The sequence below is a fragment of the Aedes aegypti genome, chromosome 3, assembly GCF_002204515.2.
Source record: "Aedes aegypti strain LVP_AGWG chromosome 3, AaegL5.0 Primary Assembly, whole genome shotgun sequence".
Lineage (NCBI taxonomy): Eukaryota > Metazoa > Arthropoda > Insecta > Diptera > Culicidae > Aedes > Aedes aegypti.
The window spans coordinates 281172794-281192851 of NC_035109.1; the positions used below are offsets into that span (position 1 = coordinate 281172794).

Here is a 20058-nt window from a genome sequence, read left to right on the forward strand (position 1 = left end):
AATTAAAAACAATACAATGTTCTGTTACAATATATTATATTGTTTTTGAATTGTATATCCAAACAAGAATAATATTGCTTCGACATTCAATTACAATACGCTGCATTGTATCCAATACGTTATATTGTACATTAATGGTTTATTCCATTCACTGAATGATACGTTTTAATCCGGGAGGCTTCATAGTGTTGGGTAAGATGCGACAACGCGTTATCGGGTGGCAGCCGATCAACGCAAGGATGTGCAAGATGAGGATAAAAGGCCGTTTTTTCAACTACAGCATCATCAACGTACACTGCCCACACGAAGGGAGACCCGACGACGAGAAGTAGACGTTTTACGCGCAGCTGGAGCAGATTTATGACGGATGTTCTCCGCGTGACGTGAAACTCGTTGTTGGCGACATGAACGCACAGGTAGGACGAGAGGAGATGTACAGGCCGGTGATCGGGCGGAACAGTCTGCATGCCGTATCTAACGACAACGGCCGACGATGCGTCAACTTTGCAGCCTCTTGTGGTATGGTAGTCCGAAGCACCTTCTTCCCCCGCAAAGATATCCATAAGACCACCTGGAGATCACCCAATAACCTAACCGAGAACCAAATCGACCACGTTCTAATCGACGGAAAATTCTTCTCTGACATTACCAATTTTCGCACATACCGCAGTGCGAATATAGATTCGGATCACTATCTAGTTGCTGTATGTATGCGCTCAAAACTTTCGACGGTGAACAACTCGCGTCGAAGCCAAACGCCGCGGCTTAACATCGAGCGGTTACGGGACTCAGAAGTAGCCCAAGAATACGCGCAGCAGTTGGAAGTGGCCCTACCAACGGAAGAGCAGCTTGGCGCCGCCACTCTTGAAGATGGCTAGAGGCACATAAGATCCGCCATAGGTAGCACCGCAACAGCAGCACTAGGTTCAGCGGCCCCGCCCGAATCAGAGAAACGACTGGTACGATGGCGAATGCGAGCAGTTGAAGAATGAGAAGAATGCAGCATGGGCGAGAATGCTGCAACACCGCACGAGAGCGAACGAGGCACGGTATAAACAGGCGCGGAACAGACAAAACTCGATCTTCCGAAGAAAAAAGCGCCATCAAGAAGAACGAGATCGCTAAAGACACACGGAAGTTCTACGAGAAGCTTAAACGTTCGCGCAAAGGCTTTGTGCCACAAGCCGACATGTGCAGAGACTGTGACGGAAATCTTCTCACGAACGAACGTGAGGTGATCGAAAGATGGCGGCAGCACTACGACGAGCACCTTAATGGTGATGTGGCCAGTAGCGGAGGTGGCACGGAAATAACTTTGGGAGCACCGTCCGCGCGAAAGACTTCCGCCTCCAGATCTCCAAGAGGTAGAAACGGAGATTAGACGGTTGAAAAACAACAAAGCCGCTGGAGTGGACCAACTTCCGAGCGAGTTGCTAAAATACGGTGGTGATGCACTGGCAAGAGCGCTACACTGGGTTATTTCCAAGATTTGGGAGGAGGAAGTATTGCCGGAGGAGTGGATGGAAGGTGTCGTGTGTCCCATCTACAAAAAGGGCGACAAGTTGGATTGCGCCAATTATCGTGCGATCACAATTTTGAGCGCCGCCTACAAGGTACTCTCCCAAATTCTATGCCGCCGTCTATCACCAATTGCTAGAGAATTCGTTGGACAATATCAGGCAGGATTTATGGGCGAACGAGCAACAACGGACCAGATATTCGCCATCCGCCAGGTGTTGCAGAAATGCCGCGAATACAATGTACCCACACATCATTTATTCATCGATTTTAAAGCGGCCTATGATACAATCGATCGAGAACAGCTATGGCAGATTATGCACGAATACGTTTTCCCGGACAAACTGATAAGATGCGTAGTCCGAGTATCAGGGACACTCTCGAGTCCCTTCGAATCTCGCAGAGGGTTACGGCAAGGTGATGGCCTTTCGTGTTTACCGTTCAACATTGCTTTAGAGGGTGTGATAAGAAGAGCGGGGATAGACACGAGTGGCACGATTTTCAGAAAGTCCGTTCAGTTACTTGGTTTCGCCGACGACATTGATATTGTTGCACGCAACTTTGAGACGATGGCGGACACGTACATCCGACTAAGGGCTGAAGCTAGGTGAATCGGGCTGAACATCAATGTGTCAAAGACGAAGTACATGATAGCGAGGGGCTCAAGAGAAGACACGGCACGCCCCCCACCTCGAGTTCATATTGACGGTGATGAAATCGAGGTTGTCGAAGAATTCGTGTACTTGGGCTCACTGATGACCGCCGACAACGACACCAGCAGAGAAATCCAGAGACGCATCGTTGCTGGAAATCGTGCCTACTTTGGACTCCGCAGAACGCTCCGATCGAGCAAAGTTCGCCATCGCACGAAGTTGACCATCTACAAGACGCTGATTAGACCGGTACTCCTCTATGGGCACGAAACATGGACCCTACGTGCAGAGGATCAACGCGCCCTTGGTGTATTTGAACGGAAGGTGTTGCGGACCATCTACGGCGGAGTGCAGATGGAAGACGGAACGTGGAGAAGGCGGATGAACCATGAATTGCACCAGCTGCTGGGAGAACCAACCATTGTCCACCTCGCAAAAATTGGGAGGCTGCGGTGGGCCGGGCATGTCACCAGAATGTCGGATACCAACCCGGTGAAAATGGTTCTCGAAAACAATCCGACCGGCACAAGACGACGTGGTGCGCAGCGAGCAAGATGGGTCGATCAAGTTGAGGACGATCTGCGGACCCTTCGCAGAATGCGTGGCTGGCGACCGGCAGCCATGGACCGAGTCGAATGGAGACGTCTCCTACGTACAGCAGAGGCCACCTAGGCCTTAGCCTGACTGGTAAGGTAAGTAAGGCACTGAAAATCCGTTAAATGGCTCATATACCGCTTATAACAGTGCTTGTTGCCCGGATAAAAACGTATCATTCAGTGAATGGAATAAACCATTAATGTACAATATAACGTATTGGATACAATACAGCGTATTGTAATTGAATGTCGAAGCAATATTATTCTTGTTTGGATAAACAATTCAAAAACAATATAATATATTGTAACAGAACATTGTATTGTTTTTAATTGGTTTTATACCTTACAATTTTGGTCAAATTCCTATTTTCGAGTAAAACAACTGTTGTTTTTTTCTATGTAGCTTTGCTGAAAAAAATAAACAAAACAAGTTCAGAAAGCAAGAAATGTTGGGTGAAAAATATTCAAAAAGTAAAAATAAGTAGTTTTTTAGAAGTCACTTGACATTAGCTGTAACGACGAATGCAATCATGATACAGTTCGTTGAATTGTTTTTGTATTGTACAACAATACACGAATTGCTAATCAAGACAATACATGAACAATATATCGTATTGTATTTTCAAAATGTTTGTATGAGAAAATATCTATATTTGTATTGTTACGATACTTAACCACCCATACATTATATTGCCAAAATCTCATATACAATACAGTGAACTGTTCAAAACAATATATTGTACTGTAATTGTATTGTCATTGTACAATATACTGTATTGTATTTCCAATATATTGAATGGTACTGTTGCAATACGCTATATTGTTTTTGTATTGTATTTTTTATCCGGGTGGCTACCTGGGAACTCTTGAAATATGTCGAATAAAAGCAATGTTACATCAATGTTGTTGATATGCAGTAGAATACGTGCAATGTTATAATGCTTGTGGTTACTTGGGGTTTATGTAATAATTACTTATGCTATTGAGTCGATGCATTTGAAAAAGTGACAAATTTTAATAATGTTTGGAAGAAATCTCGAAAAATTCCTGCAAAATTATTATAGGAACACCTGAAAAATGCCTTTAACAATCTCAAGTGGATTTGTCAGGAAAACCCTTGTTGTTTTTCAAAGAGATTCCTTGGAATTATTCTTGGAATCGGCATGGCATGAATGTAGGTCCAAAAAATCGATATTTCCGATCATATAAACAAGAACCTCATTTACTTGCACGTTCATCAGCATATTCTCAAGCCGCAGAATCTGGAAATAAATCTCCGCAATCCAAATGAGGAAGACAATTTTTTTTAATTTAATTTTAATTTTTACTTTACTACGGCAATTAATTTTCACGCTCGACTGAGCATGGCCAGTACACGGGAAAAAAATCTGTGGTAAATAGTACTATTGTAGCTGACTACGCCCATTCTTGAAACTACCATGTAATTTCAGACCAATTTACTATGTTTATGGTACATCCCACCACATTACTGGTACATTTGACAGAAAGAATTTATAACAATCTGATTTCGACAACAAACATGGTAAAATCAAGCGCATTTCTGGTCTGCCGAAAATTGCCGGTGGGAGCGCTTAAGTTAAAATGGTAGTTCATACCGCACAATTTTTTTTGCGTGTAGGTGACTCAGGATTTTCTGAGCATTTACCTGTTTCATTCATATGGATTTGGATGTTCGAAAAGTAAAATTTACTAGCATTTAATGCTCTTATCCTCAGTTTTATCATACCAAACTGAGTAAATGCTCATGAAAATTTAAATTTGAGTAAAATACAGGCTTTTGCTCAGTTTATTCATATAATTTTGATACGGAAATTCATTTGAGTGTATTTACAGATTATGCGCAAAGTAATCTGGCGGCACTTCTCTCATAGGCATTTTCATGTGACAGATCCGTCTATGCATTTGTTTACATCGGTGGAGGACCAGTGCTAACACGGGCCTGTCAATTCCATAGAAGAATTCTGGAGCTCGATTTGAAAAGGTCGAATGTGACATTTTTGACTATCTGAGATAACTCTCCATGAAGTTTCTCAAACAAAATTCAATTCCTATTTCAAGCAAATAGCTCAAAAGTGTTCAATATACGTATTAAGACACAAAATTAAATCCCCTTCAATAAACTATCGAACAAAACCATTAAAATACACTCAATTTATTGATGTATGATCATAAAAAAGCTTTCCGTCGATATAACATTGTTTGTTGTTCATTCGACCTAATCGATACGACCTAACGCTAGTCACCACTGCACTTCGAACGGGTACGTTCAGACGTTTGACATCTGAAAATGTCCATACGTCAAAGTACGATCGGACTGATTGGTGTCCAGTGAAGTACATACGACCCACCGTTGTAAACAAAAATAGAGAATTTCAAAGAATTTCTGAAGTTTTCTGCATGAAGGTATGTATTTCGTGAAGTTGGCAAACGATTTATGCGATCAGCGATGTTGCTCAGAGCAAATCCCCATCTGCGCTGATTGTCTACTGTAGAAAAAATGCAACGGAAGCGATTATGGATGGGTTAGTCGGATGGATAATGGATTCATTGTATATGTTATATCGTTGCAAATAAAATTTATACTGAGATGTTGGCAAACAGCAAAGCAACACTTGGTGCTGTATCGTTTCCTAGGAAATCAAGTTACAGCGTTTCCGATTGTTTGGAAGACCTTAGGGAAAGGTTTAAAGATCCACTCCGTGACAATTTGCACTCTTCGTTCAACTTTGGTTTAATTTTCGGCCTTTAGCATTACTGCAGAAGTACTAATGATGCCTTATGAATGTTCCTGCAACGATATAACATACAATGAATCCATTATCCATCCGACAAACCCATCCATAATCGCTTCCGTTGACTTTTTTCTACAGTAGACATTCAGCGCAGATGGGGATTTGCTCTGAGCAACATCGCTGATCGCATAAATCGTTTGCCAACTTCACGAAATACATACCTTCATGCAGAAAACTTCAGAAATTCTTTGAAATTCTCTATTTTTGTTTACAACGGTGGGTCGTATGTACTTCACTGGACACCAATCAGTCCGATCGTACTTTGACGTATGGACATTTTCAGATGTCAAACGTCTGAACGTACCCGTTCGAAGTGCAGCGGTGACTAGCGTTAGGTCGTATCGATTAGGTCGAATGAACAACAAACAATGTTATATCGACGGAAAGCTTTTATATGATCATAAATCAATAAATTGAGTGTATTTTCATGGTTTTGTTCGATAGTTTATTGAAGGGGATTTCATTTTGCGTCTTAATACGTATATTGAACACTTTTGAGCTATTTGCTTGAAATAGGAATTGAATTTTGTTTGAGAAACTTCATGGAGAGTTATCTCAGATAGTCAAAAATGTCACATTCGACCTTTTCAAATCGAGCTCCAGTAAATAGTTAACTGTGTTGAGCTAGCAGGTTTTGATTATGGGGGGATTTGTAAACCCAAGATGAAAGAAAAAAGGTCGAATACGCGTTTTTTTAATTTTGGTGTTTTTGCTACATTGGACCTTAGGCGCAATAGGACGAATGAACAAATTTTTACTATTCCTAATTTTTGTTAATTACGTCAAAGTGTCAATTTATTTTTTTATTTTAGAAGAAATATGATATCGATATGATACTTTACCAGCATGATAAGCTGAACAGAATCTACCAAATGGTGAAATAAACGCGATTTTTTACTTTTGTTACTTACGACCTTTTCACATCGAGCTCCAGAATTGTCAAAGTGCTTCCCGATCAGCTGATTTGAGACGTCATGTGAATAGGCCTATTCAAGTTGAAGTTGAACAAACTCTGTTTGGTTGTGTCAACAAAAGTGTGTTAATTTTCCCGGTCAAGCAGTAATTCGTGTAATTTCGGTGCTTTTGTTGGATTTATTTGTTGTTTTTAGGTAATTGTTTATTTGATTTAATACTGTTTTTATTTGATTTAATACTGTGAGTTTTTATTTGGAAGTCAAACACGTATAATAAGATATTTCATTAACATTTCTTCGGAACCTAAAAGTTGATTCAGCTGTCGAGCATAACCTCAAATCATTTTTCCCTTCAGCTGATTGAACTGCCCGCCGCGTCCCAACATGCCAAAGAACAAGAAGCAGGACACTTCCGACTCGGATTCCGGTCCGGATGATGTATGTATTGAACAAATTGGTTCGACTATCTATGGATTAAAAATTACGGTCTATATTTTAGCGCACTCCGGTGAAGAAAAGCAAAACCGAATCGGGAAGCACGACGAACGATAAGGGCGAAGAGGAATGGGCCTTGGATCGCAATCGGAAAGTTACGGTAAGCGAGTTCAAGAACAAGATCTACGTCAATGTGCGTGAGTACTACGAGAAAGATGGTAAGACTCTACCTGGTAAGAAGGGAATCAGTCTCACGGTTCCCCAGTGGAAAAAACTGTTGGAACACGCCGACGAAATCAACGAGAAAATTAAGAAGTTTTAGGGATTTACCGGTTTATTTGTATTTATTCCTACTTACCTATAAGAATTTTTATTGTACTTTGAGGGAAATTCGGTTCTTTCTCTGAGTATAATGATTGATTCCCAATATTAGTGGGATATTCAACATGTCCAGTTATTAGCCAGTAAGCTGTAACCTGCTTCCGACATCTGCGGTCAAAAACAGAAGTACGGTAAGGCAGATGTTTTGTTGGAATTCAAATTAATGTAATAGAAGCGAATAAAACCTTGCTGAAACTGTTGTCACATAACTAAAATAGAATAGACTCCGAGGCTATCTTTCATCCGAACTCCTTTATCTAATATCGTTACATCAATCATTAGGGCTGCTAGCAGACTTCGCCACTATTTTAATATGTCTATGAGTATGGGGCCTTCCTGAGCCGAGGTGAAGTCGTCTGGGTTCGATTCCCCGTCGGTCCACGATCTTTTCGTGATGGAAATTTCCTCGACTTTCCTGGGCAATAGAGTAACACTGCAACTGCCACATAATATACGAATGCGAAAATGGCAACTTTGGCAAAGATAGCTCTCAGTTATTAACTATGGAAGTGGTCATAAGAACACTACGCTGCGAAGCAGGCTCTGTCACAGTGAGGACGTAATGCCAAGAAGGAGAAGATGATGTCTATGAGTATCTTGTTTTCTAACAAAATATATAGCAATCAATCTCTCAAGTCTAAAGAATTATCTAGGCTTTTTAGGAAGATACTTGAAGCGTTCGGAACTAGTCCTCGAAACATTCTGTAATGATTCTGGAAGTTTCCTGGATTATGCTCGACGCACTCTCGAAGTACTATTGAATAAGCATGAAAGCACTCTTGGATCATTCTGAAATAGTAGCTGGAAGGAATCTCGAAGCATTATGTAAAATACTGAAAGTATTTTCGTAGCACCCAGTGAGAATTCACTGCTCGAGTTGCTGAATCGTATAATATGATCAGTCGGTTGGAAGGAGATTCTCTACCCCTGAAGTGGATTGCGCATAGGTCTAAGTACTTATGGGTCCACACTCCATTTTGGCCCTTCATACAACCGATTAGAGAGTATTTTATAGTCCAGCTCCTTGATCTTGCTATTAAGAGGAACCGTACGACATGGCAAGTCCTGCACTCCCAAGAAACATTTGCCTATTTTATAATCATTTATTAAGCAATTTTTCACAACTACATACTGAATAGTTGCTTTATTATATTACTTTGCAGCTGCTACGCACACATTGTTCAAGCAAATCTGGCGAAATTATTAAGCTTCTTATCATTTAGTGACTGTAATCATATATTGTGATGATGTTTATTCAGGTTTCACTCAGCTTAATAAGGATTGATGATTTAACAACGCTAGTTTAACAAACTACATTATTGCAGTTTAATTCAGCATCATGTTTAACAACATTTTAATTATTTTCAAGTGAAGCCTTTGTTCAGGCGTTGTTCACACACATTTGGAGAAGTTATAAAGCGTATCGTTGTATATTGACTTTATTCTACAACTTCAAAATCGCTTTATAAGCATTCATCTCAGCTTTTATTCAACTGCCACAAAATTGATTGAAAACAAATAAATGACTAAAAATAGCCAACCTGTATACATCAGATGCAGTGTATACCTTTACCATGAATTAATAACCACACTTTTAATAATTACCTGAATACTGGATTCAAACTCGAGACCTTCCCATCGTCAGCGGTATACCTTGCCATCTGCGCCATCCTTGAATTCATATATCAGCCTTCCAGTGCCCAATATAAAACTCTTGTAGCTGATTATTGATCATGCTTGAGCTTCTATTCAACAATAACTAATCAACACGTGCTATGCTGATCAACAACTGAATAAGCGCATTACTTCTGCTGCTGTTCAGTACTGATGCGAGCTGAACTCAGTCGGCTATTTATAGCGCACAGTGAGAAAATTTATTTCAAAGCCGGTCAAAAATAAAGTTTATTCACAAAGTAAAAACAGTCTGAAATGATTAATCGAATTTCGTAATAACTTTTAACTTGCTAAAACTTTAATTGAATTGTACATCTAACTATACTAAAATTCATTTATTAAATGTATAATATTTCTACTAGGTTAATATTTTGATTATGTGTCGTACTTTTTCCATCTATTAAACATTATACAAATATAAAATATATTTCAAACAATAATCCTATGTCAGAAGACTGATTCAAAATATTTTCTAAACATAATTGAATATTGTATTGAGAAAGCATCAGTTATTATTGTATCCAACATGTTTTTATATATTAGTTAGTTAGTGGCGAATTCGCCAAGGGCGAAAAGCCACTCAAATAAAAATAAATAATAATAATATTAGTAAGTTGAACATTGCAATACATTAAAAATACAACGCAATTTTTAGATATTTTGTCCATTTTTCAAAAATTTGGCTATGGTGTGACCTCTTTTGTAAAGCTTCTTTGTTGCTGAACAATGTGTTTAGTAATCGTTATTTTGGACTTCTTTGGATGACCTGCTCGGATGATATATCTATGTTGTATTAGGATTTTATAAAATACCTATTCAGCTTTTAATCATGTTCATGTTAAACATGGAAACAGCTGAAGTGCGAAGCAACCAAGACGTTAGTTCGTCTCCTGTACATCTGTTTACACAACTATATTTGTTTGGTGGAATATTGGCTCTTTAATAGAAGGAAAAATGACTTGTTCAACTCATTAGTAAAACAATCTTGACAAGTCGGCAGAGATTCATTGGAGAAGTTTAATAAGTGTTGATTCTACTATTATTCATTCCAATGAAAAATGTTGAACATTGACTTAAATTTGGATCTAAATACCATCTTCTCAGCTCTTTGTAGGGCATTTTTTCAGCTGTCACCATTATTCAACAATAATTAACTATGTATGTTTATTTGTGACACTTGACTGTAAGTTGGGTAACCACTTTCATGTAACTATTGTTAAATTATTATTTTTACTTCGATTATCATTAAAAATGTTATGATTAGTAACTTTTTCCGATATCAATAACGTCACAGATGATGATCACTACATTTGAAAAATTTAAATTTTGATATTTTTAATCCAATGTGATTCGAACTTTACCCTCGTTGATCCATTACGTTGCCATTACGGTCATTACGGTTATCCATCCATCGCATACACGTCTTGGATTTGTTTTGAAAAAACATTTGAAACATTTGAAAATAACATAAAAAGACATTATATGTTTTGCTTGAATAAGAGCATACTCATATACTGTTATTCACATTGTTTATAAGTTTTACTAATCATGCTGGTCAACATTTTAAGTATTAGACACTGAAACTTTTGTACGATTTGTTGTTAATCAAATGTTCAATATGCTACTAAAATGATGGCTACAACCTATAGAAGCTTTTAATCAGTCAATTGTTAAACTTCTTATGTGTTGTAGAACAAAAGCTACTATATTTGCATTTTCGGAGGTTTATTCAGCTATCATTCAAAACACAAACTGCAAGTGGAATAACAGCTTTTTTATAAGCGGAAATTAATTTTATTCAGTTAATGATTCAACTAAAAATTTGTTCAGCAATGGTTGCTGCTATGCAGCTTGTATTAAACACGTAAGTATCTTAAAAGCTACCAATTGTTCCTTGGGCTGGTGGTGGCTTTATATCACATCACATCACCCAGTGAGAATTCACTAATTATTCTGAAAGATTCTTGGAATGATTTTCGAACCATCTGATTCTGGAAACCTCTTGAAGCATGTTTGGATATACCCTTCAATGATTCTGAAAACATGCCCTAAGGATTATGAAGATTTCTGGAACGACCCTGCCCGCAAATAAATATATTGGGAGCTTCTTGAAAGTTCTAAGCAGCTAAGGATTCTCATATCCAGGGATAATTCATGTAGCATCATGGTAGATTTTGGAAACATCTTCAATGAATTATTAAATCTATCTAGGAGTATTGTAAAAGCATTCCAAAAACGAAATTTTCAAAGGATCCTGGAAAGATTCATTATCGGAAAAACTTCGAATAGACCAAAAACAGATAAAAGCATTACAAATGATTTTACCCCATTATCCCGAATGCCATCATAGGTCGTAAGCAGGGTGTCCCATCCCCAACCGGGAAAAGTAGGAAAAACACTAGAAAAATTTGCTAAGGAGATAATGACACATTATAGTATATTTTTAGTAAAAAAAAATCCTTGTCTTCAAGGAGAAATTTGTAGCAGATTTTGTTTATAACAAATGTTACCGATTTTTTGCAAAATGCTTTGCGAATTTCTGGCTAAAAATGCTTAGGAGTTCTTAGGAAACGTGTTTAAGACAATACTTAGGTATTTCTGATTAAGAGTCGTGGCACACATCTGATGACATTTTTTCGGAAATACTAAATGGAATCGTGGCGATAATTGACCAGTTCCATTTCCTTGACTTCCCTGGGCAAAGAGTATCTCCGTACTTGCCAAAATGGCAACTTTAGCAAAGAAAGCTCTCAGTTAATAACAGTGGAAGTGCTCATAAGAACACTAAGCTGAGCAGCAGGCTCTGTCCCAGTGGGGACGTAATGCCAAGAAGAAGAATTGATCAGTTACTTGAAAAATCTAATTGTATAACATTTTGCGGTAATCCACTTCGTGGTAAACTTTTTCGCGGTGTACCATTTCGCGGTATGACATTTCGCGGTTAGTACTATTTCGCGGTTTGTACTGGGATGTATATTTCACATTATCAGTGTAATTCGAAGGAACAACTTGTGTTCAAAAGAAGGGAAAATCACTGATGAAAATGTTATCAGTGATATTGCCAACAAATAATCGTGCAACTCGTACGAAAATCCTTTGACCAAAAGAAGGCAAAATCACCAATTAAATGTTAGTAGTTACAACAGTGAAATAAGCAAAAACATTGATCGAAAAAAAGAGTAAACTAAAGTATGCGCACAGATAACAGATGTTTATGCTAGAACAAAAAAAATCTGAAAACCTGTGTAAATATTCAAATTGTTGCTACTTGTGTTGCCATTCAAAATTACCATTAATTGGCTTACACAGTTTTACAATCGGACTTCAACGTCTGTTATTTGTGCTAATTTCACCATTGATTGACGCAATTCGCTGTGTGGCGGCGCTAGTGATTGCAAGGAGTTTCAATTTGAATATTTACACAGGTTTTCAGATTTTTTTTATTCTAGCATAAACATCTGTTATCTGTGGTATAAGAGTCAATTCTCAATAACTCGATACTGAAAAGACCATCGAGTTAGGAAGTTATCGAGTCAAAGAACACAAAACCTTATGACTCCGATCCATATCAAATAGTAGTGAAAACCAGCATTTACTATGAATGGTGTCCAGCAATTTGGCCAAATGTTATTTAGCCGAATTGCGAACTTGAAATTAATCAGATAGCTACAACGCTGATAAGTAGGATTTTGTTGGCCCAATGACGAATCCTACTGTTTTTTTTTTCATAATTTGATCAGTTTTTAATAAGCTATTCTATTGAGTTTTTGAGGCCAAATTTCGCTTGTTTTAACTGACAATTTTACTTTATTCAAGTCCTTAGCAGCTTTTTGTAGTTATACTGGTTTAACGATGATTTGTATTACACTTGCTTACATTTTCATAAGAGATTTTGCTTTCTTCTGATCATAGGCTGTTTTTTTCAAAACTTGCTTTTCTCATAATTATTACCATTGAAGTTTTTAACACGTTTATCAAGAGTTTTTCTTCTTCTGTCTCTAAAGTGAATACTAACGTGATATACGATGACATTTTTATTCGAGATTTTTTTAATTTGAGATTTCTCTCATAAAAAGTATATTCTTTCAATTCAGCACTGTCACACTGCCCTTCTTTAAGCATAATGTCCAATGCAATGAATCTCAGGAACTCATTGGTAACACTCATACTTAAGTTAAATCTTTTTTTTCGATCAACCGGTGTTCCACACAAATGTTTTTTTCTTATTTCACTGTTAAATTGTAACTACTAACATTTAATTGGTGATTTTGCCTTTTTTTTATTACTGGATTTTCGTACGAGTTGCACGATTATGTGTTGGCAATATCACTCATAACATTTCCATCAGTGATTTTCCCTCTTTTAGAACACAAGTTGTTCTTTAGAATTACACTGGTAACGTGAAATATACATCCCTGTAAAAACCGCGAAATGACATACCGCCAAACGGTACTAGCCGCGAAACGTCATACCGCGAAATGGTACACCGCGAAATGGTTTACCGCGAAGTGGATTACCGCAAAATGTTATACAATCCATGGCGATCATTCGGTATGTAATGTCTTATGACTGATTCTTTCTAATAGGGGTACTGGAAGATCACGCGGACAGATTCGAAACAAATTATTTTCATACATCGGTCTCACGATCCGAAATGCTCAGCTATGCTGTAATGTCATTCTTTTGAAGCTATTCATTAGTACTGTTGAATTCTCGCATAACTTATGATCTCGCCCTAAAAGCCATTGGTAACCATGAGTGTTGCTCGTTGTTTCTGAGCATTTGAATGGATCTACACGTTATTTAACAACTCTATCGTGAAGGAAGGATCTTTTCTAACTGCCAGTGGTTTTGGTTTGGATGCTTATTCATTTATTTGCTTAGAAATAACGAGCTACACACGATGTTACCAATGGCTTTTAGGGCGTTATCTCAGATTATGCGAGAATTGTTATTCTAGCAAAACTACATAATTACCTCATTTCTAATCACTGTTCCTATATTCTCTCTTTCTCACGTTCTTATCTGTTGCATGATTATGATCATTACTAATATAATGCATGAGCATGCATAATAAGAATAATTTCAGGATTGTGAGCAGTAAATAGATAACTGGATAAAATAGCTTCGAAAAGCGTGCTTCTGGTCAGAGAATTATTATCATCAATAGTAAGCAAAACTGTTTCATTATTAACTCCTGAATCTCACGAACAAATGAACTTATATCAAATTAATTTTTATATAAATCAGCAATCAATCAGTGCACTGCATTATAATTTTATATCAGTACAAGATAAAAACAGATGAAGTTTGTAAACTTGTCGTCATCGATTGAATTGCGTTCTTTATAGTAATGTTCAATCATTATCAAAAGCTCCCAAAGCGTCGCATCGTGCCATCAGCAGACCTTAGCATCACTCTTTATTATTGTTATTATTTTGTTTATAAATTTCTAAAAAGCGATCAGCTCATTCTCCTTACTTGTACAATTGCCGATCTATTTGATTTTAATAAAAGTTCAGCGAGAATTCATTGAAATATCCTCTGAGAAATATCAAATTGGCTTCTTTGAATAATCCTTATTAAAACCAAAACTGTCCCCCGTCGCTGTTTAGTCTCTTTCTGATCTAGTTTAGTTTATTTGCCTTTTTGCCAGGCATGGGGTCTCTAATTTTATGACACGTCCATTCATAGTCTCAAATAATTCAGGGGCGTATGTTCTTAAAAATCAGTACAACATGTGTAAATTATTAAAATGATTTAATTATTAGTACATAAAATAAAAATAAATACATTATGTATATTTCACATTCAGTTGTAGATAGAAAGTTGACCGCTCGGGACTTTTTCCAAGTATTTAACGCACATGCTGATGGATGTATGTCTTGAATCTACTTAAGATAGACGGCTACCAGTGTACAAGTGACCAAGACTATCAAGAACGGGATCCATGTTTTCAGGAGCCCTTTAATGCCGACGTATTTCCCAACGAAGAACATCCAGAAGGCCAACACCACCATGTTCCAGTTAGTGTACTGCTTGTACTTCATCAGCGAGAGGGCCATCCCGACATGCGAGTGGCAATTGTCGCAGAACAGATTATGCATTCGAGTTCCGTAGACCACCGATGCCTTCGAGACGCATTCGTCCCACTCCACTACGCCTCCGTTCACGAAAGCTGGATCCAGCTGTAGGTATCTGGTCGGTCTGCCGAAGCCCATGTTGTCCTCCGACACAAAGTACGGCCCCGCAAAGTCCCGTATCACTCCATTGGACATGGCAATGCCCATATGGCCAATGAACGGGAAGAACCATGTCAGCACTGGAATCGGTGTCCATACGATACAGAAAGGGTACTTATCGGTGGCGAAATTGATGGGTGCAATCGCTTCGGAGGAACTTTCACTCGACAGGCGCCGGCTTCGGTCCATGATCTTGTGAGGATCCGGCAAGAATCACGGGATAATCTTAATTTTTCTGCTTAGTTTGTTCCACAAATGTAAACAGTTTTCGTATTGAAGTCAAAATTTGTTTGAAGTTTTGTTGATTTCAAGAGCATTGGCGTGTTTTATGTCCCCTAAAAAGTGGGAACACCAAAAAGTGCTTAAATTTACTGCTTACAGTGCCATCTATTGGAAGCTAGAAAAATGCGATGGTTGGTTAAGAAGCAACCTAAGTCCATTTTACAGTGGATGGTATAAATAAAAAGCGCTTAACTACTTGTAAAAATAAAATATACAGAGTTTACTATACTTTTGGTATGGATATACAGTCGACTCTCCACATCTCGATGTTCTACATCTCGATACCTCTCCCTATGTCGATGATTTTCTCGGTCTTCATTCTGCATACATTTCCACTCTCCTCGATATCCTCACACAAAAAAATTGTGCGGTAAAAACTACCATTTTAGGGGGTTAACTTAAGCGCTCGCACCGGCAATTTTCAGCAGACCAGAAATGCGCTTGATTTTACCATGTCTGTAGTTGGAATCAGATTGTTGTAAATTATTTCTGTCAAATGTACCAGTAATGCGGTAGGGTGTACCGTAAACATAGTAAATTGGTCTGAATTTCCATGGTAGTTTTAAGAATGGGCGTAGTCAGCTAAAATAGTTATTTTTACCACTGAATTTTTTCCCGTGCTCCATATCTCGATATCTCCGTATCTCGATTTGCGTGCCTATTCTGCGCGGCGTGTGAGGTGACACGAGTCGAATGAGGTGACAATTGTCGACTCGCTCCCATTTGAATAACATTAGTCGTCTCAGGTCACTCGCCGTGAGAGCGACTCGTTTCGACTCACACGCCGCGCAGAATAGGGTAGATGTACCAATAGTGGAGGTACTAAGCACGATTGAACTTCATTTAACCGCCTAAACTCAAGAAGTGAAATTAATGTACATGTTAATGTTGTAACGGGAAGTAACGACCATTGACTTAATGAGAAAAATGATTTCATCGCAGTAATCCACGGCATGTCAGTGAAAAATAATACCTCCACTATTGGTACTCTGTTCCTTTAGTTGCGGTATATTTATAATTTGTGGTCCTATAGTTGCGGTATCCGTTGTTTTCTTATGGGATCCTCCACTATAGGAACACTTTACCTAAAGTGACCAGACGTCCCGGATTGTGCGGGACAGTCCCGGATTAAAGCAGTCTGTCCCGCGTCACCAAGCGTCCCGGAGAACGTCCCGGATTATAGGGATAACCAAATGTTATTCAATGTTATATGAAAAATCAAAATCATCAAGATCTTATCCGGATCCAGGATTCTAGTCAACTTGGTTTTATTCTTACAAATTTTATCTTGAAATCTCTGATAAAATATTAATGAAATCCTTACATAACTCGGTTCATACTTAACATGGCTGAAACTGATTGCTTTTTGATCGAATTTTATGGAATCCACAGATTTACCAATAGCCGGAATTCTAATACAAGTCTGTTTAGAATTAGAATTTTCACACTATTCACGGGTGGAATTTTTCACATTATCTTATCTGGAGTCTTGTCAGGGTACGGAACAGTATTTATTATATTTTTAGCTCATGTTATGATTCAGAATATCCTCATACTACTGTTAGAAATCCACACATAATTCTGTTCAGAATCTTCCAATAATTTGCATTTGATCTGTTCTCAAAACATTTTTCGTATTCCTGCAAAAATTTAGCCAAAAATCAAGTCTAAACTCTGAGGGCTTTTCTTAATCAGAATCCTTCTAGATTCAGGATTCAGTTCGAAATACTATAGACTTTTGCTTCAGTATGGAAACGGTTTGAACAGCTAACAATGTTCTGATTGGAACTTCTAAAAAATCACGTGATATTTTACGTGATTCAGATTTAAATTTATACTTATTTTGTTTTTTAGTATTGAAAATTATTTCACAACAGATTATGGAAATCCCACTAGAATATGTGGAATTTTGAGTAAAACCACAAAACAGTCATTTTAATAAGCTTAAAACTTCCTTAAAATAAGTACCTTAAGGCCCAATTAAGATTGAAATAAATAGCAAAACTGAAAAAAAAAATCGTTTTTTTACAATACAATCGACGAAAAAAATGTAAATCTACACAGCTATTGTATTGTATGCTGTGTATTTTTACTTTTATCGATTTGTCAAATATTTTAGACCAAACTGCTTTTCATTTTTGATATTAGCTCAAATTTTGCTTGGGCATTAAAAACAATGTTTCGGCTCATACGAAAAATGTAGAATATTCATTCGGTGGGTATCAAATATGGCTATGTTTAGCGGTTTGAATTCTGCAAATGAACCCTCACACTAATTTTCAAAAGTTTACCAATTTTGTCCCGCATTGAAGCCAAAGATGTCTGGTCACTTTAACTTTACCGCAACTATTGGTACAAGTAAGAAAAGTTCTAGGATTTTAGTGGTATTTCATCAGTTTTAAGGCAATTCGAACGCTCTTTTCAAGAGTTCCGTGTATCAACAAGCCATTACGTCGATTGGCAGTGTCGGTTCTGTAACTAATGTGATAAAATCAGTGAAAACGGCACTACCGCAACTATAGGAGCACCCACAACTAAGGGAACACTTACCCTAAGCACGTTGATTTTCATTCCTAATTTTCTCTCCGTATCTCGATATGCACATTAGCAAAGGTTACTATGCGAGACAACCAAACAAACAACGGTTAGCACTCGTGGAAAAGTTCGTGTTCAATTTGAACAACCTAAATGGTCGAGTCCGCACTCCGTAGATTAGTACTAGGGAGTATACTATATATAGTATACGTGGTTTCGACCATCGAGCAAAACCCTATTATAGGTGAGTGACTGTCTTCGAATATAAGAGATATGCAAGTTGGTGATCTAGGTCGAAATAAAGGTAGATCCACAGAGAAACAGACGTAACACTTAGAACAAATCGCGATCAAAATCATAGCCGAGAAAACATGTACGCCCAATGCTAAAATCGTTGTGTTTGGCCGATGGACCAACAGATGGCGGTAGTGTGTAAACGTCAAACGCGAACAAAAACGATGCGAGCGCTGCGGGTGGTGTATTGACCAACTACAATATATTTGAATCGACCGTTAAAAAGGTGGTCGATGGACAGTGATGAGAGTGTGACGTCTGTTTGTCTGTGGTAGATCAGTTCTGATCTGTGCGTAAGCCTAACTAGACCACGTATATGGCAACCCCAGACAAACAGACGTAACACTTAGAACAAATCTCGATCAAAATCATAGTCACGAGGACATGTACGCCCAATGCTAAAATCGGTTTGTTTGGCCGACAGGCCAACAGATGGCGGTAGTGTGTAAACGTCAAACGCGAACAAAAACGATGCGAGCGCTGCAGGTGGCGGATTGGCCACCTACCATATTTTTGAATCAACCGTTAAAAAGGTGGTCGATGCACAATGATGAGAGTGTGACGTCTGTTTGTCTGTGTGGCAACTCCAATCCCACCTAATGGATTTGACAGCAGCCAAGATCATTGAGCTCTCGCCGAGCGGTGTCACGAACACATGCGCAAATTTGCTGGTTGAAAATACTACCGTTTGATTTTGCTGGGAACAGCTGATCTTTGTTTATATTTTCCACCAGCACTTTTTAAGTAGTGTTGGTGACATGTAACGTGTATGTACACGAGCGCAGAAACCACTATTTGAGTATCCACATTGAAATGCATTTGAGTATCCAACGGTTGCTTAGAACATGTTGGATTCGGAAAGATGGCGGCGCCGCATACTGCTGAACTAGACGTGTCTCCGTTAATTCAATATCCGAAGTGGCATTTTACAAGTGGCGGCGAGAAAAAGGATTTAAATTGATTCGCGGCGCGTGTGGATTAATTAAATCAAGTGAGAACGGTAATTTTGGATCAAATATCTGAAATTGTAATCCAAAAGAGTAATTCCACTGCCATTTTGCGTGGTGAAATATTTTCTTTTGTAAAGAGTGTGGTAGTCATTTTGAAGAGCCAATTGATTTCAATTGTGACAAAAGCAAAGATGTTTAAAAGAAAAAAGATGATCGACTCTTTATATTGCCATATATTTTGCCGGCGACACGTTATTCAAGTAACACTACTGCCATCTGTTGAGTCAAAAGCGCGTAAACATTATATTCAGCTAAATTTAAATCATCGTGCAATCAAAAAACGAAAAGTGGAAGAAATCAAAACAACCACGGTTAAAAATTGCAACACATAAGTGAGTTCGACTCATATAACATCAGGCTTTTCTGGACCAACACAAAATTTGAATAATTTTTATACGCTCCCAATCGCAAAACGCAACATACTGTTAGCCATCTGTACTTTGGTAGCGCAACTAGTCAGATGATGAGAGATTTGATTTTTCACGCATCCATCACATGCCGCTGTGGGGAAAAATGTTTTATTTTCCTGATATAAGACGGTTCACAGTGAAACAGTTAGGCGGAAAAGGTAGGAATATCCATTCTCTATGTTCTACATACGTTTGTTTTTTGTATTATTGCACTACTTTCATAAAAATTGAGATCCGGCTGGTAGGAGCACTAGTTTGAGGTTGGAAAACCAGGATATGTTAAGGTTAGCTTCATTGGAAC

The 20058-nt window shown here is 38.1% G+C and overlaps 2 protein-coding genes across 2 annotated transcripts; one reads left to right on the top strand and one right to left on the bottom strand.

The window, feature by feature from the left end:
* The first annotated feature begins 6545 nt into the window (after window positions 1-6545).
* Window positions 6546-7525, top strand: LOC5571011 (RNA polymerase II transcriptional coactivator). The gene is made up of 3 exons (XM_001653391.2): window positions 6546-6689; window positions 6851-6932; window positions 6994-7525. The coding sequence occupies exons 2-3, from the start codon at window positions 6879-6881 to the stop codon at window positions 7249-7251; spliced, it is 312 nt and encodes a 103-aa protein (XP_001653441.1). The 5' UTR covers window positions 6546-6689; window positions 6851-6878; the 3' UTR covers window positions 7252-7525.
* A 7202-nt stretch (window positions 7526-14727) lies between these two features.
* On the bottom strand, window positions 14728-15755 carry LOC110678790 (transmembrane protein 222). The gene has a single exon (XM_021852156.1). The coding sequence runs from the start codon at window positions 15413-15415 to the stop codon at window positions 14876-14878; it is 540 nt and encodes a 179-aa protein (XP_021707848.1). The 5' UTR covers window positions 15416-15755; the 3' UTR covers window positions 14728-14875.
* Between the last annotated feature and the right edge of the window lie 4303 nt (window positions 15756-20058).

What these genes read in the sequence shown, in the direction of transcription:
- LOC110678790 (XM_021852156.1), bottom strand. Translation starts at nt 15,415, where the DNA reads ATGGACCGAAGCCGGCGCCTGTCGAGTGAAAGTTCCTCCGAAGCGATT.
- LOC5571011 (XM_001653391.2), top strand. Translation starts at nt 6,879, where the DNA reads ATGCCAAAGAACAAGAAGCAGGACACTTCCGACTCGGATTCCGGTCCG. An exon ending in CGGATTCCGGTCCGGATGAT is followed by an intron (nt 6,933 to 6,993) that starts GTATGTATTGAA and finishes TCTATATTTTAG; the next exon opens with CGCACTCCGGTGAAGAAAAG.